At 35.5% G+C, this 26933-nt stretch overlaps 1 protein-coding gene across 2 annotated transcripts in view; it reads right to left on the bottom strand.

Annotated features, from left to right (window-relative positions):
* The window catches only part of LOC111053418 (sodium-dependent dopamine transporter), a 59142-nt gene extending 32612 nt beyond the window's left edge, over positions 1–26530 (bottom strand). The window contains exons 1-2 of one of the 2 annotated variants that reach the window (XM_039437206.1): positions 26371–26530; positions 8167–8496 (exon numbers count right to left, since the gene is read on the bottom strand). In XM_039437206.1, coding sequence (XP_039293140.1) covers positions 8167–8422 — 256 coding nt within the window. In that variant the 5' untranslated portion in view covers positions 8423–8496; positions 26371–26530. Of the gene's footprint in view, positions 1–8166; positions 8497–11577; positions 11789–26370 lie in introns of those variants that run through there. The other variant, XM_039437207.1, reaches the window with a different exon arrangement.
* Between the last annotated feature and the right edge of the window lie 403 nt (positions 26531–26933).

A 26933-nucleotide genomic window follows, 5' to 3' on the forward strand; every position in this document is an offset into this window, starting at 1 on the left:
TCTCTTCAGCTGTGGAAAGTGTGTTTGAAATTTCGTCAGTGGAATTAAAACTTAAATCGATTGCACAGAAAATAATTCTGATATGTATTTACAGAGCTCCAAATTCTGATTTTGGCCGTTTTATTGAATTGCTTCGTTCTGTTCTGTCCAAAGTTTCTAAAGAGAAAGGAAAAATTGTGTGTCTATGCGGTGATTTCAATGTCGATTTCTGTAAGGAAGATAAAAACAAGAGTATTTTCAGAAATTTACTTACATCATTCAAATTGAACAAGATAACAAATGGACCAACACGAATTACACCAACTACAGCCACAGAAATTGATTATATCATTTCAAATCATCCCATTAATCTTTGTAGAAGCGAAACAATCCCATGCTCCTTCTCAGATCATGATGGAAGTAGTGTAAACTTTCTAATACAAGAAACGAACTCTGATTCTCATAAGACTAAAAGATTGGAAGGTGGAAAAAGGAAAATCATACGCATCATCAACCAAACTGCTATAGCAACTCTCAATCAAGGCTTATCAGGGGAGAATTGGAACTCTGTGTATAGATGTAACAACGTTGAAACAATGTTTAATAATTTTATGTCCACCTACATTAATCATTGCAATCATTCTGTTCCGGAGAAACCAGTTGGCACTGCTCGGAGTGGTCACTTAGAATGGATTACTCCAGGTATTAAAGTCTCAAGTGATAGGCTGAAAGCTTTAAGTTTAATGTTGAAGAACCCATCCATGAATGACGAAATGACTTATATTGTTACAAATTCAGGCGCCAGAGTCATAAGATTGCTGGAATATTTCAAAATCTACAAATCTATATACAGAAAGATTCTCAAGGCAACCAAAAGAATAGCTGCTAGTACACTAATAAAAAATTCTGATAACAAGGTTAAAGCAGTTTGGAAATTAGTTAGAGCCGAATCTGCCAAGAATAAGGTATCACAATCAGAGACTCGTATAATTAATGATTCTGGAATCTTGAAAACAGGTAAAGAAGCTGCTGACTTACTCAATAAATATTTTGTCAACACACCACTTAAAGTACAGAGCACAATGACAGGATTGACTAGTACGAATAAATTCTTGGATTTCTTCACCATTAATGAACAAAATAATATGCATCTGAATAATTTTGATCCAGTAGGAGTTGGAGAACTGGAGGAGATAATAAAGCAACTGAAGAATAAAAGATCCTATGATTGTTTTAATATTTCAAATAATTTAGTGAAACAAACAGCAGTACACATATTAAAGCCTCTTTCATTTATTTTCAATGGATCAATGCAAGCTGGTTATGTTCCATCCAAGCTTAAACTGTCAAAAATAGTTCCCATCTATAAGAAAGGACAACATGAACTTCCAGAGAATCATAGACCTGTGGCAAATCCTCCGATATTTCTAAAAATTTTTGAATATGTTGTACTTAAAAGGTTAAGAAAGTATTTGAGCCAGTTACAATTGTTGTCACCCAAACAGTTTGGTTTTAGGCCTGGCTGTTCAACAGGCGATGCTCTTTTTTCATTCATGGATGAGGTGCTTACTTCTGTGGATGGTGGATCCAAGGCATGTGGATTAGTGGCTGATCTTTCCAAGGCTTTCGACCTTGTTAATGGAGAAATTTTGTGTCATAAGTTACAGATGTATGGGTTTCAGGATGTAGTTCTCGGATGGTTTCACTCTTACCTCTGTGATAGATATCAGCGGGTTGAGATTCAGTCACCCCCCTATATATATAATTCAGAATGGTTGAAGACAAGGAGTGGAGTCCCTCAAGGATCGGTGCTCGGTCCACTCCTCTTCCTTCTGTATATAAATGACTTACCATCTTATCTGGAACCGGCACACTGTGTGTTATATGCTGATGACGTAAGCATTTTATTGAGGAATAACTGTCAGAAAGAAATGGAATCTGAGTGCAAAACTGCTTTTGAGAAACTTGAGATGTGGCTGACTGCTAATATGCTGATATTGAATCATGGAAAGACTAAGCAATTACCTTTTAGAACGGCTAGAGAAGTAACTTTGGGAGTGGAAGACAGCAATGTGGAGTCTGTAAATGATATTAAAGTTCTAGGAGTTGTATTGGATTCTGAAATCTCATGGAAACCTCATATAGAATCTTTAAAAAACAAGTTGAGCTCTGTGGTGTTTGTTCTTAGAAATTTGAAATTATTATTAGACAATAGAACCCTCAAAGATGTCTATTTTGCAATGTTTCATTCTCTTCTGGCCTACGGAATCATTTTCTGGGGAAACTCAACTCAAGTAATAGACATCTTTCGAATCCAGAAGTGGGCAATAAGAGTGATGGTTGGAGAGACAATACGATCAAGCTGTAGACCACACTTCAAACAGATGAGAATTCTCCCTCTTCCCAGTTTGTATATTCTAGAGGCTTTATGTTTTATTGATCAAAATAAGGACAAATTTAAAACTGGTGCACGTTTCCACAGTTACGGAACTAGACATCGTGAAGATTTAAGAGATGATACCCACAGAACAACTTTATATGAGAGAGGAGTTAAAAGTGCTGGGATTCGACTCTATAACAAATTACCTGCCAGCCTTAAAGCAACGACAGGCCGTAAATTCAGGGCCTTGATGAAAAATGAATTACTGAATATATGTGCATATTCAATTGAAGAATTCCTTACCTATTATGAGGTACAAAATAATTAGTTTGTAATGTTTTATGTAAGTTAAATGATTTTTTTTTTAACTTCTTTATAAAACAAGCTGAGCAAGCTTTTTAATTCTTTGATGAGTCAAGAGTCAAGATGACTAGCCTATATTCGATGACTGTTCGATGACTAGATAGGTTGTGACATCAGAATTATTGAGTTTGTGCTCCATCTCTGGTTACAAAAGTTTTTAAATACTCGATATCCTCCAATGTCCTGCAGTCATAATTTAGTGCAATAATTGAATTCGATTTTGTTTTTGATGCATCCAAAAAATTAATTAATTAATGGTTTGCATATTTTTATTAAATTTATTCAGTGACAGAACATAACTTCCATTCTTGGACTATTCATATAAAAATTTGAAAAAGGGTCAGTTTTGGGCTAAGCCTGTTGACCTTCTTCTAATAATTGACAAAAGTCAATCGTCAATATATACTCCCATAATACTCCATATTTTTCACCATTTACAATTCTTCAATTTTTTCAGAAATGATCTCACTACAGAAAGCTACGGCAGCTCTAGACATTGATTCAAACCAAATTACTCGATAAAGCAAGTCGAATGCTGCAAGGGGTAAATATCGTAGATATAATACAGCCTCCAGTCCTAAAACAACAATAATCCCTTCAAACGAATTAATATGATTCTCGTTGCATTATCCTTTGTCATTCCTCTTTGGTTATCGCTTGTTCTTCTACTTCTTCTCCTTGCTGAAAGAGATTGGGAGATAGGAAGAGAAGGAAAGACTGAGTGAATAAAGGAGAGGAGATGTTTGCGATAATATCCCTTCAGGATCTGGAGGATTTCATGGTTCAGAGGTTCGTAGACCAGAGTTCATTTCCGTGAATCTTGAGCAGGCTTCCCCATGGGTTTTTGGTTTGTTTGTTGGGGGAATATAAAGTTATAAACTATGAAAACCATGTTAATTATAATGAAATAAATCCGATAAATCCATAAAACTAAGTTTACTTTTTTCTAGCTATACAGATTCTCCTTGAATCGTTTCTTCCGAAAGTGCGATGTTTTCAAGAATTTAATGTCAGTAGTCGAAATTAAAAATTGATGATGCATATTGTTCATTGTCATAGATTGAAATATTTGAAGGATTGAGGATGGCTACATGACTTCTGTGTGGACTCTTCATGAAAAGAAGAATATGAACACTAAGTGGAGCGAGAAAGATGAATGAATGGAGAAAAGAATAAGAGAGACGAGAGGAAATAGAAGAAGAGAGACGAGAGAAAATAGAGGAGCTGGAGTAACTGTGAGAGAGAAAGAGTGAGTGTTTGTGAGAGAGAGTGTGTGAGAGAGAAACAAATGGAATATATGAGCAATATAAATGAGACAGAACAATAATTACTATTTAGATATCCCTTTTTGATAAATCATCCTTGAACACAATCATGGCAATCCAGCTTTAGAATCTAATTTTTTATACTGATGAGTGTGGAGCTCACATAAATTTTAACATGAAATCTTGACTAATGCTCTTGTGTGTGAATCTCTAGTTATGAAGTAGGCCTAGTAACTTGAAGTAGAACTCTATTAATTCTCCAACAGTTATTTGAACAATAATAGCAATATTGGTTATGCAACTTCATTTCATCTCTGTTTCATTGATTGAGGTTAAACCAAACTTTTGAAATCGGAAGCAACAAGAAAATCAACGTTTTGAACCGCAGATCAATCAAATAATCTGTTGAGTTTAACCGGATATTGCAGATACATTCAACTGTTGGTTAACTCTTGTTTCAATAATCCTTGGTAATTTCAACGGTCCAGCAAACAGTTTGTTGACCAATCTCCAATCATATTCCTTTCTCTTTGAGTTCAACAACGTTCAACTTTCAATAAAAGTTTTGATGAGTCAATTCAATAAACTCGTGATTTAATTCAACCTTTGAGCATTCTGGGAACAGAAGAATATTGACTGTAATGAAATTGTAATATGAGTAAAAAGTACGGTATATCAACTTATATTTGTGTACTGTGATATTTGTGTAATAGTCGTCTGGGTACAATTTGAGTATTTAAAAGTTAAAATGTGTGTACTTTCACAGTAATTTGACAGTACTTTTACAGTAATAAGGCTATATAGCGGCTATTTAAACTAGTATTTATGTGAACAGAATGTTTTATTGTCATGTAAGTGATGTCATTGAATAGAACTTGACTTTATTTGATTTGATATTTCCGTGAACAGTAGAACTCGCTTACTCATCGTAGAGTTCTAATTGGCGATAAACCAACCCAATTGGACCATAGGAGATCCTGTCGTGTCAAGTCTTGTCGCGAAATCGGAGTATTAAAAGAGGGTACCCCAATACAACTGGCTGTTCTCTAGTACAATGCGGTTGAATTCTCTGTGTTGTTGCTATTAAATACTGGAGACAGTATTCCAAGTGAATATATCAAGTTGGATTAGTCTCTGAAAATTGGCCACTGAACTAAGAATGACTCAACAAGGACTCCCCAATCAATCACAATACTCAATCAACTGATTGGCCGCTTGAACAAGTGTGCAATTTCTATGCTTTACTCTGCCCAATATGGTCAGTTTTATAGTGTAATATTCACCTCCTTCAGTCTAGAAATTTATACTATAACCAAGGTACGAGACTCAGCGTCTATATAGCTCACTCAGTGAGTATGAATCCTTGTAATTATTCAGAATTGCAGTCTGCTAGTGTCCTCTTTCCTCTTGTGCCCTTTTTCTGATAGTACCCTTTCTGCTATTTCCCTCTTTTCTCTTGTTCTCTCCTTCTCTCTTTTGGTAGAGAGTTAGTGGGGAGGATATTTTTAATATTCTTTCCGAAGAATGGACATTGATATGTCCAAGGCTCCGCCAATTTATGTAGATGCATAACAATATAATTATTATCTATAGTTATTATATTACAAATTGCTTTTTCATATCATATACAGTTCAATAATTATTTTCTTAGTCATAATATAGTAAATTCATCTACAATTTTGCTGTATTGTAAGCTATTGTATATAAGTGTATAAGCCAGTATATATTGTAATCTACATAAAAAAAGTACTCAATCAATCAATCAATCTTCTGCTAACACCCTTTTTGCTAGTGCCCTCTTTTCTCTCTAAAAAGAGACAGAAGAGAAAAAATGTACCATGATATTGTAATTCGTTCTATAAATTTTTATTTTTATTAATTAATTGATTATACTTTTTAATAATTGAAAGAATAAGACTTTGATATTGCCAATACCATTTTTATTTACTCGAAAATTAATTCATAATTCAGTACCAGTTTTCATGGTGAAACCCACCACATCTTCAGCTTAACTATCAGTAGGTATTACCATGAATTAATTTTCGAATAAATAGAAGTGGTATTGACAATATCAGTCCTATACTTTCAATTATGGAGAAATACCACAACATTTCATACCATACAATCATATTATACTTTTTCAATTCAATAGGTATTCTTATCATCCATTTTTAAGATGTTCAATCATTTTTTTGTTTTCCACTGATCTCTTCACCAAATAAGCTAAGATTCCAACTCTAGTATCTCACTAATTAGTGAGATGAGAACTTGGAAACTTATGGGCGTGTCTCATACTCTAAGAGCCTAAAGTGTACTCGCTTGTGATTGGTCGATGTTTTGTTACGTAGATCTGGAAGTTGTCGTGGGAAGTGGCATCCACCAATAGACTTGGAGAGGAGCGATCCTTTAGCTAAACTGCTTGTGTCTTGAAGTAGTCAAGTTTCTATGTTACTTTCAGAGTAACAGTGTTACTGATAAATCTGTTATTGAAGAATGTGATGGTGAGTATTCAAAATTTTTACATAAATAGATAATACAATTGAAGTTGTTGAACGCGAACATTCTAGAAGCCCTCGGTCTTGGAATCTCTTATTTGAAATTAATGTTGAAAGAATAAGACTTTGAAATTGTCAATACCACTTTAATTTATTCGAAAATCAATTCATAGTTCAGTACCAGGTTTCATTATGAATATTATGAATTATGAATTAATTTTCGAATCAATTAAAGTGGTATTGACAATATCAAAGTCTTACTCTTTCAATTATGGAGAAATACCACAACATCTCATACCATACAATCAAATTATGAAATTAATGTATTAGATGAAGCTATGAATCATGTATCACCACTACAATTTCAAACACTCTCATAAGTCGGAATACTTCTTGATTAGATTGAAGATCAGGTTAGATCAGTGATGTGATTTCAAGCTCTCAGCTATTGATTCAAACCTGTACAAAAACATGTCAATAGGCTGAGACAGCATGTGAATTTCAGTTCTCTCATTGGTCCAAGTGTCGTTTCTAGAATATTAAATGGTATTGAATTGGATTGTTCCAATTTCAATCCTAGGAGGGTGAAGGTAGGGCGTAGCCGGCCCTCTCTTACAATTAACACTAATATATAATAATAATATAATATCGTGTGACCTGGCTGGCTCAGGTCTGGTGTCAGAGTTTTCAGGTCGCAACTAATCAATTTCAGAGCCTCTGACATGACCTAACGACTGCTTTTTAGGCAGCCGGGACCGACGGCTAACGTGTCCATCCGAAACACGGGAGTGGCCCGAGAAAAAAATCTTGCCCGGGCTGGGATTCGAACCCGGGCCTTTGGATTACAAAGTCAGCATCTAATCCACTCGACTACGGCCACTCCTATTAACAATAATGACTCGTACATGAAGCTGATAGGCTGGTTCATAGCATTGTTGTACTTTCAATTTTCCTTATGGTCTGAATTTGTAATTGAATTTTATCATCTATCATACTGGATGCTATACTGTATAAAAAGCATCAGGCTGATTGGTTTGTTTTTCAGATTGATTTCTACAATGATTGCAGGTTTGATGCCTATAGTATGGTCCACGTTGTAATGGCAGTGGATAAAGATAGAAGAATAGCGATTACGATTCTCTGCATTAGTTAGTTATATTTCTATACTGTCAAAAACATTATTGTCATCGTTGTGGACCTATAAAAGGATCGTACCACCGGCTTTGTCGGTTGATAGACAAGGATAGCAATACCAAAGTTGATCAATTACTGTCATTATAACGTGGACCTCACTATAGTGAGATCGGACTCGCCAAATATTTTATTATTATCCTACTAGCTCAAACTCATTACTATAGTGAAGTCCACGTTATAATGACAGTATTTTATTAGTATCTGTGTTGCTATTCTTTTTATCATTCGACAAAACAGATAGCACTATCCTTCTATAGCTTCACAACGTTGCTCAATCCGTTTTTAACTATCAAGAAATATAATTAATTAAGTCAGAGAATCGGCAACGCTGTTCTTCTATCTTTATCCACTGCCATTATAACGTGGACCTCACTATATAACCTACCAATAATTATAACTCAGGCAACTGGGAAATAGAATTAACAATACATCATACATCACATACAAACAAATGGATATCACATTGAATAGAGATATATTTAGTACTGACCCCCTCCATTCTTGTAGCACAGGTACGGAAATCTCCACACATTGGCCAGATCCACAGCAAAGCCGATGACAGAGAGCAGAAAGTCGACTTTTCCCGACCACGTCTCTCGCTGTATCTCACCACTGCCTCCCCCTCCTCCTACTGCTGGTGATCTCTCCACCTCCTCATTGTCCGATGCCTCCTCACCCCTCAGCGCCTGTCTGGCCTCCGCCTCCTCTTCCTCCTCATCCTGAGCCAGCTGCAGTTTCCTGGTCATCCTACTCCTCCACCACCTTCTCCCAGGGTTGAGTTACAAACCCTGCAGCCGACTAGCCTTGTGCCGGCCAGTACCTGAGAAATAGGATTGAAAAAAATAAATAAAATTTAAATATCATTCATCTGATTCATGTATAATCTCATGTATTTTTAGACTAATTGAATTGAATAATGAACTAACTCATATTGTACTAAATTCATATACTGTATTAAAAGATGTATTGCTGACCAGCTCTGTGCTGAAAATTTGTGGATGTGGAATTTTTGGAGACTGATTCTGCCAATAGGTGGCAGCACTTGTGGGATCACTCACTCTCGACTCCGCCTACTTTCTTCTGATTGGTCAACAGTACGAATTGAAACCAACTCTTCATCTCGACGGCAGTAGCTATTGAATGATATTACACTGATATACTACATGATATTCCAGAAGTATACTGAGGTATTCCAGAAGGCGGTGGAAAAGATATCTCTTCTGAAGTTTCTTAGAGACAGACGACATACTTGGATTAAGCACATAAGACACGACGCATTCAAGTCAAATATTCTGGAAGGTACTGTTGATGGACAAAGGGGTCGTGGAAGGCTCTGGCTACAGTACCTATCTGAGACAAATGACGAAGGATCTGGGTGCTATGAGCTTTGTACAATGGAAGAGAGTAGCAATGGACAGAATTGGATGAAATGCTGCCAACCAATCAAACGATTGAGCTGGAAGAAGACGATACTGCATGATGAAAATGCATGATGATACTGCATGAATGATATTGCATGATGATACTGCATTTGTATGATATTGCATAGATTTTAGCTGTCAGCCCACATTCTGTGGCAAAATCGGCATCGCTAATAAATATTTTGTCATTTCATATATTAATATTGAATATCCATATCACATTCAGGGCTGAGTGATTACTAGAGAAGCTGGTTAGTGAGGAACGTTCTACAAATCTGCCTAGTGGTCCATAATATCTCAAACCGCCTCTGCTCCAATAAATAATTGACAGCCGATGTTCAATATTTTTTGGAATTAAATAATTAATCAATAAATTAATGTTCAATATTGACAATAATTATGAACTGAAAATATTTCAGAGAAGCAACCGAAATTGAAAAATGAATATAGTTCTTCAACCATGAAACAATATAGAATCGCTAGGAAATGCAAGTAACATGCGTTGCTGTATTGGACACGCGTTGCCTATATTTTTCATCTCAAGGGCATGATGTTCATGATTGATGAAAATGAATGGAGTGTCCACAAAACAAAAAAAAATAGAGCAGAAAATAATTTCATAATGGAAGAATACCAAACAGGGATTCTCAGAATATCATGGACGTATACCGGTATTTCAAAGTAATAGGCTAGTTGAATAAATGATTGCCTACTATATGCAAATGAATCAATTATTCCCCTCGAGATAAGGTTTGATTATAGTAATGGTATTCCAACTTTTATTAAAAGCTGTGATAATAATCGATTCCTACTTTATTATAGTGTTGAGGTTCTTTTAACAAAACAAGGCAAATAAACTGGTTCGAGAGAACTTAGATAAGAAAATTATCAAATGTCGGCAGTATTCATGATACCTTCCAGCACGTTATGTTATCAAGAATAATTATGTAACGTTTGATATTTTAATGAATCTGACCAATATAGAAAAAATTCATGAATCTCTCTCAAGCTGAGGCAGGAATTTGTGAAACGTTTCTCAGATTTAGGCCTAGTTGAAATGTTGTTCTCTTATGTATGTATTTGATTGATGATCTTCTCAAGAATCATCTATTATTTATCACTGGAATTGAGATGGAATAACAATGTATGACTGATGATAAATGTGTGATAAGAATATAATATATTATTATTATACATGGACATAATAGAGGTAATAATGAAAAACACTTTCATGCGTTTTCAATTTTACTCCTGGTAAGTAGAATACGGGCGCAAATTATGTAAGTGAGAATTGGATTTTGGTGGAGACAACACTATAATCAATGCTCAGGCATTGATTATAATGAAACGAAATTTATTCAACAAAAATATAGTTCAAGGAAATGAACATTGTGCACAGCAAATACATAAATGGAGGTTCAAAAGTTGAAATGAAATGGATCGATCATCTTTTATATTTTCATCTTGAAGAAACTCTTCTTATTTCTAGGATGAGCAGTTGAATATTTCGAATAGTTATTGAAGATTCGCTTTTATTGTGGATTGTTAATTTCCCCTCTTTGTGAAATTGAATTTTAGTGAATCTCCCATAATAGAACTCAGCATTGCAAAGTTATCAAAACCAATATAGAATCAGTGTTTTTTGAGTTTTCAGAATAACTGGATTATAGTATCCTATGTGGAGTAGCCTACACAGAACAAGAATTATAGGTTATCAAAATCACCAGAATAGGATATAAAAAGATGGATAGAATCCGAATTTTAAGCTCAATAACGTGATGACAATAGAAGAGTTCTGTCTAACTCTGAAGGTGCGTACAGATATAGGCGCCGCGAACATGAGCAATTCACTTTCAATCAGCTGATTATATCTGTATTTCTACAGAAACGGTAAGATACAGATATAAAAAGCTTGGCATCAGCTGATTAAAACTGAATTGCTCATGTTCGCGGCGCGTAAATCTGTACGCAACGAAAACGAGAGAACCTGATCATCGAAACTATAGTGAGGTCTACGTTATAATGGCAGTGTAGGAAGATAGGAGAAAAGGGTTGCCAGATCTCAGCCTTGCCACCCAAACTGCTGATACTGCTATATCTGATCAATTTAACTGTTCATCATTGTTAAAAATAGTTAATCATATATTATTTGAAAAGGAAATATATTTTTTAAGGATGTGATAATAAATTATCATGATTGAGATTAAATATTTTGTCAATTAGTTGAATTTCCACATTGTTGATAAACTATGTAGCAACATCGCAGTGCGTGAAAGAGTTAGCGCTATCTGCTCTGTAGAACGATAGACAAAGATAGCAACACCATTGCAAATCACACACTGCCATTATAACGTGGACCTCACCATAGAGAAAATAATCAACACGGATTCTGATGAATAAAAAAAATTTAGCTGTAATAGAATAAGAAATATGAAATAGCCCAATAGAAATTGATAGAATGGATATTATGCTGAAATTACCTAGTTACAATAAAAAATAGTTGTGTTTTAAATGTAGGAACAACAAACTAGAAACAAGACATAGATTTTGTGAAGAACAACAGAGAAACAGAAACACTTCAGAAAGATTTCGAAAATCAGAAATCAAAACCGGCACAACAATACTGCTGTTTCAGTCAGCGAGATTTACACTTACAGCCTCCAACCGACAAGGCTGCTCGCTGGCCAACTGACCGCTTTACAGCAAGAACAGAGAAGAGAACGAGAAGAAGAGGGGAGGAAGAGGAACAAGGAGAAGAAGAAGAGAAAGAGGAAGAAGAAAAAACTGAAAAGTAGAGGGAGGAAGGAAGCCCACGTCGGATTTTGCATTTTGCACACAGGCAGGCCAATTCCAATTTCAGCTCTCCGCTGCTAATGGAAACTAGCAGTGCATTACGCAATAACAACTCGCTGAACGTTGATAGTGAACGCAGCTTATAAATGTTGCACACTTACACATTCGGTAAGGTAGGTTGCCAACTATCGTCGTCAAACGATTTGAATCCTGTTGTTGCTTATGGAGGGTATCACACAATTTCACTGAAGTCTATTTGATGAACTGGCGCTACAATTTCACTGTATTTCACTGGAGTGAGGCTACGTGGGCACCAATATTTAGAACGACTTTTGTCATCAAACGATTTTATTTCTGTTGTTGCATATGAAGGGTATAACACGAATTTACTGAAGCCTATATGACAGAGTGAGGATGCAATATCACTGTATTTGATAGAGTGGGGCTACGCGTGTTCTAAAATTTAGAACGACTTTCGTCGTCAAACGATTTGATTCCTGTTGTTGCATATGGAGGGTCTCACACGAATTTACTGAAGCCTATATGACAGAGTGAGGATACAATTTCACTGTATTTTATAAATTGAGACTACTCGTTTTCAAAAATTTAGAATGACTTTCGCTGACAAATGATTTAATTTCTGTTTGCTGCTTATGGAGGGTAGCCTATCACAATATGATTTTACTGAAGCCTATTTGACAGAGTGAGGATACAATTCAACTGTATTTTATAGAGTGGGGCTACGCGTTTTCCGATATTTAGAAGAACTTCCGTTGTCAAACGATTTGATTTATGTTGTTGCATATGGAGGATATCACACGTATTTACTGAAGCCTATATGACAGAGTGTGGATACAATCTCACTGTATTATTTTGATAGAGTGAGACTACACGTTTTCCAAACGACTTTCGCTGACAAAATATTTAATTTCTGTTGTGGCTCATGGAGGGTATCACACGATTCCACTGAAGTCTATTTGATAGAGTGGGGCAACAAATGAACTGTATTTGATAGAGTGAACAAAAAACAATATTTGGGAGCACTGACAATCTGTGAGCACTATGATAAGAATAAATTTGATGGTATTCTTTTAAGGTCGTCGTCGGCCTTGGTCTCATTAATAATAAGAGTAATAATAATTTTATTCATGGAGGCAACAGGTAAAAACCCATTTTGCCTCCTTCACACATTACAATCATACACTATACAATCCAAAAATGTATTTTAAGAATTAAGTATGAAGAAATGTTAAAAAACAAGAAATGTAATGTAAGTGAAATAATAAGGAATAGAAATTAAATGAATCAAAAATACTAACAAAAGTATGTCAAATGAATGAGAATGAAATTAAATATAAGATTTTAACAATTTTAGAAAACTTGAAATCAATAATTACTATATTCAATTAATCAATTATCTTTAAACTACAATAAATTAATCAATAGTCATGAAAAATAATTATTCAATTAATCAATAATTATCACTTAATCACAACAAATAAATCAATATTTATAATGAGAAAATTGCAAAGGTAATTAATTAAACCCTGAACTTTAAAACTTAATAAAAGTCTGTTGATTCAAGATTAGCCTACAATGAAAAGAAAAATAGAATGTCTGTGAATCACTACCACATAAAATTAATGAAAGAATGTAATGCAAATCACGAAATGACAAATCACATAATATTATCGACTAGATCGCACGCCATCCTACGGAATTTGTACGGGGAGAACCAAAAGATATCCAAGTGCTGAGAACAACTAACTTATTGAAAATTCTCTGTGCTCTATTCAGAGGAGAGTTATAATGACTCACCGTTCTGGAGCGTGAGATATGAAAAGAAAAGGTCGAACGGCGAGCAATGGTATTTATATAAATATTAATTTTGGAAAGCAGATACGGAGAATAAATTTTGTTACTTAAAAGATTATAAAGGAAAAGAAGAGATTTGACGTCACGTCTGACTTTCAGTGATTTATTTTCAAGCATACTTCTTAAAGAATTGGTAGGGTAATCAAACGGGCAGAAAACATTGTGCTTTTTATAATTAATACACCTCAAGAATTTATTCTGCATTCGTTCTAGTATTTGAATCTGTTCATTATAATATGGATTCCAAATTTCGCTAGCATATTAACGATAATATACGGTTTTAGATGGATTGCAGACGTTCAAACTTTTAGCACGACTGCAGTTCACAGAGTATTTGATTTCTAATTTATCATGACATGAAATATTTATACGATTACTACCACAAAGTAACAACAGTTCAACTTATTTAACAAATGGCTAAACCAAAAAGTCGGTCCCGGCTGAAGTATGACAGTCGTAAGGCCCATTGACGGCTTAAATTATATATATTATATTCAGGCGGTGGGACCTTCCCGCAAGGGACTCCGCACCAACAAAAGCCATACGAATTTACTTTTTACCAAAAAGTGAATGAGACTGCTTGGCAGAAAGGACCAAATTAAAACCACATCCAAACATACACCGATGATATGAAGTTTTTAAAATCTCGAATAATATCAAAGTCAAGTTTCATAAAAAATTATATACATAAATAAAAATATCGTTTTTATGTCTGATTTTCGATATCTTATTCCATTCTTGGGGAACTATTTGTCTCGAATCGAGTATAAAACATTGTTACCTTCAGGTCATTTTCAGCTTTAGTAGCTGAACTGCAATGAAGATATCACAAGAAACAAGCTCTCTCGCTCTACTGTTTCAGTGTTTAGACCTCCATCTTAGATCTGATAAGCATTTGAATACGAAAATGCTGAATTGATCAGTGAGGTATTTATGAAACAGAGTGTTTTTAGCATTTATTCAAATAATGTGAGTTTGTTCAAGACTCTGGAATCCAGTCTCAGTCACTCTGCCAACTCTGGAGTTCCGAGACCATTTGCATTTAATAATAATTGACATCACACTGACTGCTTGCTTGATCAGAACCATAACATACTAATTATTGCAATTATTAATGAGAATAATTAGTCATATATAATACTCAATATTTATAAATTTTAATATTTATTCATGAGTATGAATAGCACAAAGTGATGTTACCATCTGTTTATCACTTCAAATATTGCAAAAATGATTATGAAGAGCTCGAATTCAATTGTAACAAACATTTTAAAGCACAAACTCAGAAATCGAAATTTCTAAATGAAATACACTGGCAACTAAATGGTTCATAATGCATTCAGCCCAAATTCGTTGCACGGCACTCCCTCCTCCTTCTGGACATAACGACCTTGACTGATATAGCAGCAAAACTAACAGCTGCTCTGCACTCCAACACTCACTCACACTCTGACACAACATTTATTTGAATGCATTGAGAACAACACAGAGAAGCACTCTATGCAAATTAGAAGTGTTCCAGCTTCAAAATAATTATTATTCATCTCGTCGCGCCGCTATCTAGCATCCATCGACACGCACTAGTATTCAATGACTCATTTGCAATTACGCCAATATTTATAATGTTGACGTTTGTAGAATAACAAGCTACTAGAAAGTTATTCACAATGGGTAGGCTTGCTACAATGATTTGAAGCAGCAATAATAATTTGTACTCTTATCTCTACAGTAATGTAATACTCCATTCGTATTGAATGTATCCATGATAACAAAATTGCTAATCCCTCATTGAATAACCTGCGATTCGTTTAATTCTCAGTAACTCTATTCATATTGGCTGTCTTAATAACATCGAAAACTCAGTTCTTCCTATTGTTATTGGGAAAATTGTGATTGATTGAACTCTCAGTCAAGACAACTAATGTTTCGCCACTCTCTCATTGAATGAGTGGTAATTGGTTGAATTAGCTACTGTCTATTTTATGAAAACGGAATATCTGAATATCACACTGAATAATCCGAGATTTCATCAGTTCTCTGTCACTCTATTACTCTGTTAATCTATATCCCTTTCATTCATTATGAGACCACAAATTCATAGTTCTTTCTAGGAAAATATGGAATTGTTCGATTTCTTGATTGCTCTACTTTAATTGGATGATCTTGACGACAAAATCATCTTGTACTTCTGGAAAACCTGGTTGGAGAAATTCTCACTGATTGAATTCTCAGTTACAGCTACTGAAGTCATGACAACGAAATCGCTACATTCTTTAAATAGTTTGTAATTATTAGTAGAGTTTTTTGCTCACTACGATATTACTGAACGTCAACATTACAAAGGAATTGCTATTCACTGGTTGGATATGTTATTGTAAAAAATATCAATCACAATCACAAATCATAATCAAAATATGATTGGGAGAAGACAACAGACATAGCCTAAAACTGTCTTCTCCCAAATTTTCAAAAATAAAAATATCTTGTGATTTGTGAATCTCTTGGTTATGCTACACTCAATGCTTGTTGCTGGCTGCTGTCAAGAGAACGAGATGTTCAAAGTCGTCATTTTTATTCATTAATTCATCTAACAAAGAACACTGATGTTAAAACATTGATAGATAGTAGTGGCCGTTCTCTTGGGATAGGTTGAAATTGATTGAATTCTCAGTTACCCCACTGTTGTGGGTAATTGGATAACTCGTGATTGGTTGAATTCTCTGCTCTGCTACTCCCATTGGCTATCGACATGACAGCGAAATCGCAGCTATTTCATTGGATAACTTGTGATTTATTGAATTTTGTATTCTCCTTCCTAATCCTCTATATCTCAATTGATTTAGATCTTCAAATATTTTTACTTTCCTTGCCCTATTACCATAGGGGAGGAAAGTATTGCTTTCTGAAAAAAATTAAGGTACCCTAATTTCTAAATTTCTATAAGTTTCAAGATCCCCTGAGTCAAAAAAAGTGGTTTTTGGCTATTGGTCTGTACGTGTTTATGTGTGTGTGTGTGCGTGTGTGTGTGTGTGTGTGGTGTGTGTGTGTGTGTGTGTGTGTGTGTGTGTGTGGTGTGTGTGTGTGTGTGTGTGTGTGTTGTGTGTGTTGTGTGTGTGTGTGTGGTGTGTGTGTGTGTGTGTGTGTGTGTTGTGTGTGTGTGTGTGTGTGTGTGTGTGCGTGTGTGTGGTGTGTGTGTGTGTGTTGTGTGTGTGTGTGTGTGTGTGTGTGGTGTGTGTGTGTGTGTGTGTGTGTGTGTGTGTGTGTGTGTGTGTATGTGCTCTGTGTACACGATATCTCATCTCCCAATTAACGGAATGACTTGAAATTTGGAACTTAATGTCCTTACACTATAAGGATCCGACACGAACAATTTCGATCAAATACAATTCAAGATGGCTGCTGAAATGGCGAAAATGTTGTCAAAAACAGGGTTTTTCGCGATTTTCTCGCAAATGGTTCCAACGATATTGATCAAATTTATACCTAAAATAGTCGTTGATAAGCTATATCAACTGTCACAAGTCCCATATCTGTAAAAATTTCAGGAGCTCCGCCCCATCTATGCAAAGTTTGATATTAGATTTCCAATTGTCATGTCTCAAATATAATTTAAACGAAAACTTTCGAGTGGGAAAGATTGAGCATGAAAATCTCTTCAATTAATGTCCAGTAACATTTTCACCTAAAATTGAAAATGAGCTTGACATTTGAGAAAATGTGATTATTCATTTGCAAACTGTTGGCAACTGTTGATTCTATTAAATCATTCACTATGAAGAGATAGCAGACTTCATGTGTCTCCAGCGTTATTGTTCTGTCACCAGCTGCCTTAGATCCTTAAATAGTAGACTCTTGAGATGCGCGTGAACACTAGCGTCAGGTGATCAATTTTCATAACTGCAAGAAAGTTGTGTGAGTGCGCCACACCAGATTTTTGATATTCCATCAGTTGTTCTTTATTAAAATGTATTAGAAAATTGTATTGTAATACTGGTGTGTTATGTTAGTTTGCTTTGAGTAAGTCTAGGCGAATCACTTAAATCAATCTATGTCACTTCAAGTGAAGAACTTCAAATAAAGACCATTTTTCAAGATTAGAGAATTATCCAAGATCAAGGTAGAATAAAACTTATAATAAACTGTATTCAAGCACAGTCTAGTCAAAACGAGTAATTTAAGCTCATATCAAAGCTTGTGACTTCAAGTGAAGAGCGCCAAGTGAAGAACTTCTTTCGAGATTGAAAAAATATCCAGAATCAAAGTAAAATAAACACTTCTAATACATTCTATCCACGCACAATTGCCACTTTTCGTCTAAAATAGGTCAGTCGACATAACCTACATCTCACCATGTAAACCAGCTCATAGTGTAGGATTAATCGAATTGATTCGACTCAAGGGCCCAATTGCGATATCGCGTCCATATTTATGGAAGGCCACTGATCATACCTTCCATATGGACGGACGCCCTCCCATCCATAAGCCGCTATCGTGGTCCACTTTAGTGGGTACTGAGCGTAAATCAGTGGACTGGGCATGGTTGGTCACTAACCACTACATGAACGGGTAGGGATCAACTTCAATGCCAAACAGTGTCAGATCTTAAGTGGAGGCCTATGCTCGTGTATTGCATTGAGTGCATTTCAGGTGAGATGAAGTGAGATGAAGGCAGTATGGCTCTTTGTATTGGTGGTACTGTATCAATTTTGTGAATAATTGTTTGATCATAAAAGAGAAGTTCTTGTGTATTAGCTGAAAGGAATCATGAGATTGGATTTTAAACATTCTCTGAAATGAAATCAAACTTGATTCATTGAATGAAATACCCCATGAACTTCACGTATTTTAATGCTATTGAATAGACCACTCTAGCAAATGCATGATATTAGGGTAGGTTTCTTGCTGTTGATTGCTTTCTTTATTTTTCTTTTAAGTTTCTAATTGAGATACCAACTTAAAAACCCTTCCAACTTAAAACCCCTTTTTATTAGCATATTTTCATGAACATTTTAATAACTACTAAACAACTCAACTGGTTGATGATCTATTGGATTATTTATCTAAGTTTGGTCATTCTGATTATGGGAGGACTTACAGTATCTTTAGAAAAATTATTTCCAAATTCCATCAATTTGTGGATATTTTCTTCGATTATCAAGATCTACTCAACTAAAATGATTGAGTTCGAAGCACAGGTCAAACTCAATGCTTGAATAAGTGTGCTGAATTTATTTTGAAATACAGTAATATATACTTAGTATAACTTCCAAATTATTACAATTATTGATTCAATCTTAGTTATCTATTATTTCTCAGTATAATATCCTGCAAGATATCTATTGATTGATTTACACAAGCGTTATCAATCATAAATCTACTAATTATTGAGCTCGATTCATTATCACATTCACATCAGCATTCATCTCTCAAATCGTCATTTTCCAAGCTTGTACATATTTGCACCAAACAAAATCAATTGACCAATTATTATCAATCTCCAAATACTCACACACATCCTATACTTTTTGTACTCAACTCCTATAGACCTTCCAACCTTTATCACTATGTTATATATATTTCGAGTCATGACATCCGTCTATAGAGCTGACAAAATGATGAGTGGTCAGGCCAGCCGCGCCACCAATTTGAAAGCCGCGCCACAAAGAAAGATGGCGCCGTGGCGCGTGTCGCTGACGTGTGTCGCCAACAGGTGACGCGTGCATTGTCTGATGCGCCACTTACGAGCATGAGTGGCGCCACTTAATTCAATGCAACTCAAATCAATGGGATTTTTCGGACGCGCTTCGAGTTTTCGACAATTTTTGGCGACTGACCAACTCATTCAATGTGTTTTGGTCTACTCGAGTCGTTCAATGAATTTTTTAGACTGAGAGGATTGCAGAAAAGTTTTTTATTAGAGCCGGTGGCAAAAATAGAATGTTGTTGGGTGAGGTTGTGTTTGTAAGGGAAGTGGGAGTGTGGGAGTGATGATTGTACTCCATGATTACTGTGGGTGGTTATTATTTGGTTTGAGTTGTATTCAGATTTTGAAAAGGCTAGAGTATATTGTGTATGTTGAGTATATTGAGTATATTGAGTATATTGAGAATATTGAGTATATTGAGTATATTGAGTATCAAATCAAATCAAATTTCAAATCAAATCAAATTTATTTGTTTCCAACATTTACAGTATAAACAATATATAAAGAGATATAATTGAAACAACACTCACATGGACACGCAGGTCTGTTTGTGAGTTGTTTGAGTTCGTGATTACATTATTTTAATTATTATAACTTGAGAGAAATTCCTGGAAATAAGATTTGGCTAGGTACATTGTATTGAAATGAAAAGAATAACTTAAATAAAGAAGTAAATTGAATTATGATATGTTAAATAATAGAAATTATTATTCAATCATAGAAATATTGTAGCACAACTACACACATACAACTCACGCATACAGGGAGGGGGAAGACAGCCACACACACACCACACACATACACACACACCAACATTCTAAAATGGCTGTTAGATGCATTTAAATTCATTGGTTTATTACTGATGGAGGTAGAGAAGATGAAAATTGGAAGCTCAAAATAATAAATATATAGAGGAATAAAATTTGTATAGAATATAGGTCTACAGTAGAATAATTTGAAGCGAAAGTCTGGAGTTTAACCAACCGCGTTTGCGCGCAGCGGGGCTAGACGTACACAGATCTCAAAATCAGATCACATTCGTCGTTATTTAAGGCAGATAACCACCCCCGCAATATATTGAGAATATTGAGTATAATGAGTATATTGAGAATATTGAGTAAATTGTATGTGACCTTCAGCTCTGGTGGAGATCCAAGATAGTATGAGTCTCGTTTGTCAGTGATTTAGGAAAGCAAGAAGTTTTTGGCTAACGCCTGTCTTTCCTTTTCAATATTGTAATATTTTTTATTCGAAAACTGGATATAAATATGAATTTGAAATGGAGGAAATTCCACTGATATAGCAGATGGATGACGCTTACTATGACATGATGGTTAACAACCGATTTAATTATTCATTCATTTATTTAATCATTCAGAATTACACAACTTTCATAAGAGTACCCATGAAGGCCTATTGTATGGATGAAAAATGTATTTTCAGAGCATAGCTGCAGAAGAAAGAATCGTGATCTGTGCAACATGTATGGTCACTCTGATGCGCTGGCTCTTATCCGAGTAGGTAGGCTCAGGTGGGCAGGCCATGTTGTAATGAGCAGCTGATGAGTCATTTCCACCAAAAAAGATAATGGCTTACAACATGGAAGGTAGAAGACCTCCTGGTAGACCAAGGTTGAGAGGATGGATGCAGTTGCCGGAGATGCAAGAGCTGTTGGGGTCAGGAATTGGAGGCATGCTGCCATGGATAGAATAGAATGGAGGCAAATGTTAGAGGAGGCCAAGATCCGCTTTGGATTGTCGAGCCAATGATAATGATGATGATGAGCTAGTAAAATTACATACTTCTTACACATGTTATGATATTTCCATAAAGGTGTCAATACTATAGCGCTTCTCGTAACCCTTGTAACTTTTATGGGCATGAAATTATTTTCATACTGTTATTTGGTAGATGAAGATCATAAATTTGATAAGTTGATGGTCAAGATATTGTATGTTATTCTTCTGAATATTAGCCCTACTTACATTAATTAACTGGTTAATGATAATTTTTTAATTTTATTTGGTTTCAGTCATTGAAATGGTTTGCTTCCCAAATTTATGGAGATTTGAGCAAGAAGGAGTCTAGATGTGGTTTATCGGGACATTCTATACATTCATATTATTTGTTGATCATAATAGCCAATCTTATTCGTATCAACACCAGGTATATAGTGATTACACCTGGTATATAGTATGCCAGGTATATAGTATACTATAGTGAAAAATCCCAGTAAATACAGCTGTACAAATTATTGAGTCAGAGGAGAAGGAGAATGAGTTGGGAAAAAAGAGAGAAAAGTATATAGAAACATAGAGGAAAGAGCCCATCATTAGATAGCCCATAGAACTCACATTATTCGTCTGTGATAAAATTGATTCGGTTAATAACTTCTAACAAGACTGTAACTAACTTTTAATAACCCCACATACAGACAGACCATCAAACATTCAACACTCCATGATCTAATGAACAAACACTTCATACAGAATCCTCTCAACCGCGAAGGCCAAACATTGCAACAAATTAGCCACGAACAATTATGATCAGTGTTCAACACAATTTTGAAAAAAAACTTGAAAAACTGTTCATAATTAGATTTATCGCAAATTTAATCTGCGTCCATCCATCCACGGGCTGTCACGCACGCGCTATTCCTTCCTCTATCTCTCTTTCTCTCTCTCCCTCTTTCTCACTCTTTCTTTCTCTCTACCTCTCTTTCCCTCTCTGTAACACACATATACAGACAAGTGCAGCATCCCAATAAAAAGGGACACAGAGGATGAGGAGAAGAAGAAGTAAAAGAAGGACAAAAAGAGGAGATGGTGAAAAATTAGGCCTAATTATTCAACGTCCGGTCCGATTGGCCCACGATTAGCCTGGATGCGACTGCTTGATGAATGCTCAGAGAAAAAGACAACGAATTGACAGATAAACAAAGACATGAGAGAGTTGAAGAGATGAAGGGAACGTGAAAAAATAGTGAAAAAACCAGTGAGTGATAAAACTAGAGGGAATGAGTGGAACACGTTAAAAGAGTTAGTGATATAAGGAGGAAAACGATTAAAAAATCAAGTTGGAAAATGGAAAACGAGTGAGTGAGAGCTGTGATATAGTGGAGTGTAATATAAAGAACGGGAAGCAAACGAGAAGAGGAAAGAGGGAAGAGATACGCCATTGAGAGATAAAAGAGTGGGCAGTGAGCGGACAAACAAAAAAAGGACAAGATAGAAAGAACACGATGGAGGAAAAATAGTAATGGAGATGAATCGAAAGGATGAGATGGAAATAGAATAAAATAGAAGAAGAAAATGAACATCAGGATTAAAAAGAGTTGTGATGAGAGGTGAGATAATTATGACGCTGGACATAGGAGTTGGATGTAGAATGTTGAGAGACATTAGAGAGGATGAGAGAATAAGGAGAGAGACCGAATTTGGTGGAAATGCTTGAAGGAGTATGGATAAATAAATAAGAAGAATGAATCAAACAATTAATCGATTTAAGCATTTGGCGAAAGGAGGAACAATTGGAGAAAAAGACAGCAAGTTTGGGAATGAATGATGGAAGAAAATCACATTGAAGAAACTGTTTTTCTGAGTTTTGAGATAGCTCTATTCAATTCAATGTGAGTCGTGCAATCGTCAAATGACAGGTAATGACTTCAATATTACAACATCATTTGATAAATTTCCTCGACATATTTTTAGTGTAAGAATACCATTTACTCTCAAGAATACAATAAAAGTATTTTTAGTCAATGTGTTTAAAAACGTATTTACTCCAAAAACAGCGCATTATAAATGAGTTTAGATCATAGAGAAACAATAGCATAAGTAGATATCCCATGGTATAGGGCGTTTATGTCGCAACTTTTACTGTTATCTCAAGCCAATAGTCCACATAATTTCCACGTAGTTCTTTCCTGTGAAGCTTTATAACGCTGGTAGTCTCTCATATTGTGCCGTTCATACACTCTTACCAGGTCAAAACAGTAAAAATCGACACTAATCGACAGTAATGGGGTTGAGATAACAGTAAAAGTTGCGACATAAACGCCCTATTCCATGGGATCTCTACTTACGCTATTGTTTCTCTATGGTTCAGATAGAGTCTCAAACCAATCGATCTCCTATCGTTGTCGAAAAATAGAGAGGAACTAATTATGAAAAGAAAAAGAGAAATAAAAAAAAGCAAATTGTCACAGAAAAAGGTGAAAAGAATTGAATAATTGTCCTCATCAAAGGTGGAGTTGTGACTCTAGTTTCTCTCTGCCACACAACACGCCAAATACTGCTTGACAGAAAAGAGTGGAGAAATCAGAAGGAAGACATAGAAGACTCGAAAAATTACAACAACTCAATAAAAATATGTTCTGTTGAAGAGAGAATTGAAAAGGAAGACATAAGAAGAGATTAAGAGGTGAAGAAAAATAATCCAAAGAAACTGATTATAGGATGTGGAGAAAATTAGAGGCACGAAGGTGAAGAATCAGAGAGAACTGTAGAAGAGGTGAAGGGAAGAGTAAAGTGGAACTGGAAGAGAAAAAAAGAAAATAGCTGATTAAAACAATAGCTGACCATTTCTAGCTGATACGCTCAAAATGATCTCCAGCATCTACTCTCACTCTTTTTTGCACGGAAATTGAACGCTTTTTTCAACATACGCTGCATTATAGTGGTGGAGGTCCGGAAATTATTTCATGCAATGCCCTCAGAGTGCCTGTCAGCTAATGACTGACTTTTTGGGGTTCCCTGCCCCCCTTAGAGGAACAGGAGGGTGGATCACAAGATTTTTGAAGCAATTTCACGCAGTCTTGCACCTACCCTCACTCAATTTTGGAATCGAGCTCCTATTTTACATCTTGATATAGTGGGAGAGAATGTGGATTGATGTGGTTGATGAATTGCATTGCATTGAATCTCCGCTGATAAATCCAGTTAATCATGTCAGGACTTAACAATAACGATTATAGCAACTTTGTGATGATAATAAAGTCTAAAATACTATGACCCAGTACAATTATCTCATTGAAGAATTACAAATTCATTCTAGCTGATCAAAATTCATAAAAGTAAACAATTCATAAAAATTTCAAACAATAGTTTATTCTTGAACATATCCAGAACTATTATGGAATCCATTCTCTTCGTTATTTCACATAAATTTGATCTTTAGTCTACTGAAAGATATGTGGAAATCATACATTTCTGAAATACTGGTAAAATTCGAAAACTCCAATAGCTCTGAACAATTTTAAGGAATGGAAAATTCAATTTCTTCTGATGTTGGATTCAAGTTCCAGTTCCAAACGATCGACTGGCTGTCAAACACAAATTTTTAATAAGAATCACTAGAATCCACTCCAGATTATTCACAGGGATATGGAAATCAAATTCCTATTTCCATAGTGTTTTTCTATTATGATTGTGTTATCCTACGATGTTGCTTACATTGTCCAGTCAATCTACTGACTCGAAGTCATAATTTAATGATAATGAAACACATTTTGTAGAAATGTAAGATCAGAATTATAAGTCAGTCAATCTACTGATTCGAAGTCATAATTTAATGATAATGAAACACATTTTGTAGAAATGTAAGATCAGAATTACATGCATCACAAATTTTGAATTTTCTCCTATCTTAAATCTATTTCTTGAAAATTTGTGGACATTTAAATTCGTCTCCTCCTAAACTGTGGAAGATGTTTTTGAAAAACAAGTCAATTCTCTCTCTAGCAATGTGATAAGTAACTTATCATACTGCACATGATTTCCATATCCATTTCAAAGTTTCTTGACTTTATCCAAGATATTGAACATTGGTCTCCTTTGAACGGAAATTGATTTCATAGAACAAAGGCTATTCAAAATAGGACCTCTCTCTCAACCATTGCACATTTTCAAACGTCAATTCATGACAATCATCTTAATTTGAGACTATACTATAGCTATTGTCTTCATGAATCATTTCGATAGAATACTAATTTTTAACATTTCAAATATTACGAGAATCAACTGCATCACTTGATACTATTCTGAACTATCCCACTATCCCAGCAGTATCATACAAATTGAAATGCACCTATCACTTATAATTAAATTCCACTCAGGAATTTGATCCCACTCAGGTTTGTTCACCATAACCATAGAGAAACAATGGCGTAAGTAGATATCTTATGGTATAGGGCGTTTATGTCGCCAATTTTACTGTTATCTCAAGCCGATTACTGTCTATTATTGTCGACTTTTACTGTTTTGACTGGGTAAGAGTGTATGATCGGCACAATATGAGAGACTACCAGCGTCATAAAGCTCCACAGGAAAGAACTACGTGGAATATCAGCTTGAGATAACAGTAAAAGTTGCGACATAAATGCCCTATGCCATCGGATATCTACTTATGCTATTGTTTCTCTATGCCATAACTTTCTGAATTTTTTCACAATTCAAATAATAAGAAAATTAAGCTAAGAGTCAGTTAAGAAGCAACTTTTTGACGACAAGCTCTACTCAAGTACATCTACTAAAGTTCCTACTAAACATTTTCGAAGAAGATTCAACTTTTGAGAATATCGGCAAGTTTTGAGAAGTCTCAAAACTTTTGATATACTTTTGATATCGGCAAGTTTTGAGAAGTGAATATCTAACAAAATTTAACATCATTTTTCTTCAAGAAATCGGATATCATAAATGTGAAGATAGAGACAATCGTCTTACCAGAATTTTTTACCAGAACTCTTTCATGGATTAAATTTTTTATTAAGTTTGAAGAACTTTACTGAGTCCAACAGAATTTTAGCAGCAGGTTAGCGGCAAGGCTGCACTCACGTATCTCAACAAGAATTTTGAAATTTTTTACAAAAAAACTTCATAAATCTATTCAATTTCCTTTTTACCTGGTTGTTTGTGGCAAATATGCCAGATGAAGAGTGGTGTCGGTGGTGTCGGCAGCTGGGTGGTGTCCTAAGTGGTGACACGCCGAGGCTGCAGCAGCCACAGCCGCCATAGTGTCACAATGATGGCGAAGCTCGAGTCGGTCTGACCCATCACACCACACCACCACCTCTGATCTGCACGCACTGGCAGGCGCTTGCATGCGCGTGGTGCGCGCTTCGGTTGTACACGTTGGTTGGACGCGCGATTTTGGAGGAGGAAGAGAAGGAGGAGGTGGATGAGAAGTTGGAGGAGGAGGAGGAGGAGGACGAAGAGTAGTTATAACAGGAGGAGAATCAGGAGGTTGAGGGAAATGAGGAGGAGTGGAGAGGGGAGGAGAGACGATGAGTGGTGAGGAGAGGAGTTGTGAGGAGGAGGAGGAGGAGGAGGAGGAGGAGGAGGAGGAGGAGGTGGATAAGAATGATGAGGAGGAGGAGTATATAGAATAGTAGATATAAGAGTGGGAGGAAGAGTAGTTACAAGAGGAGGAGGAGGAGTAGTAGGAGGAGGTGGAAGGAGAGGATAA

The sequence above is a fragment of the Nilaparvata lugens genome, chromosome 10 (genome assembly GCF_014356525.2).
Source record: "Nilaparvata lugens isolate BPH chromosome 10, ASM1435652v1, whole genome shotgun sequence".
Classification (NCBI taxonomy): domain Eukaryota; kingdom Metazoa; phylum Arthropoda; class Insecta; order Hemiptera; family Delphacidae; genus Nilaparvata; species Nilaparvata lugens.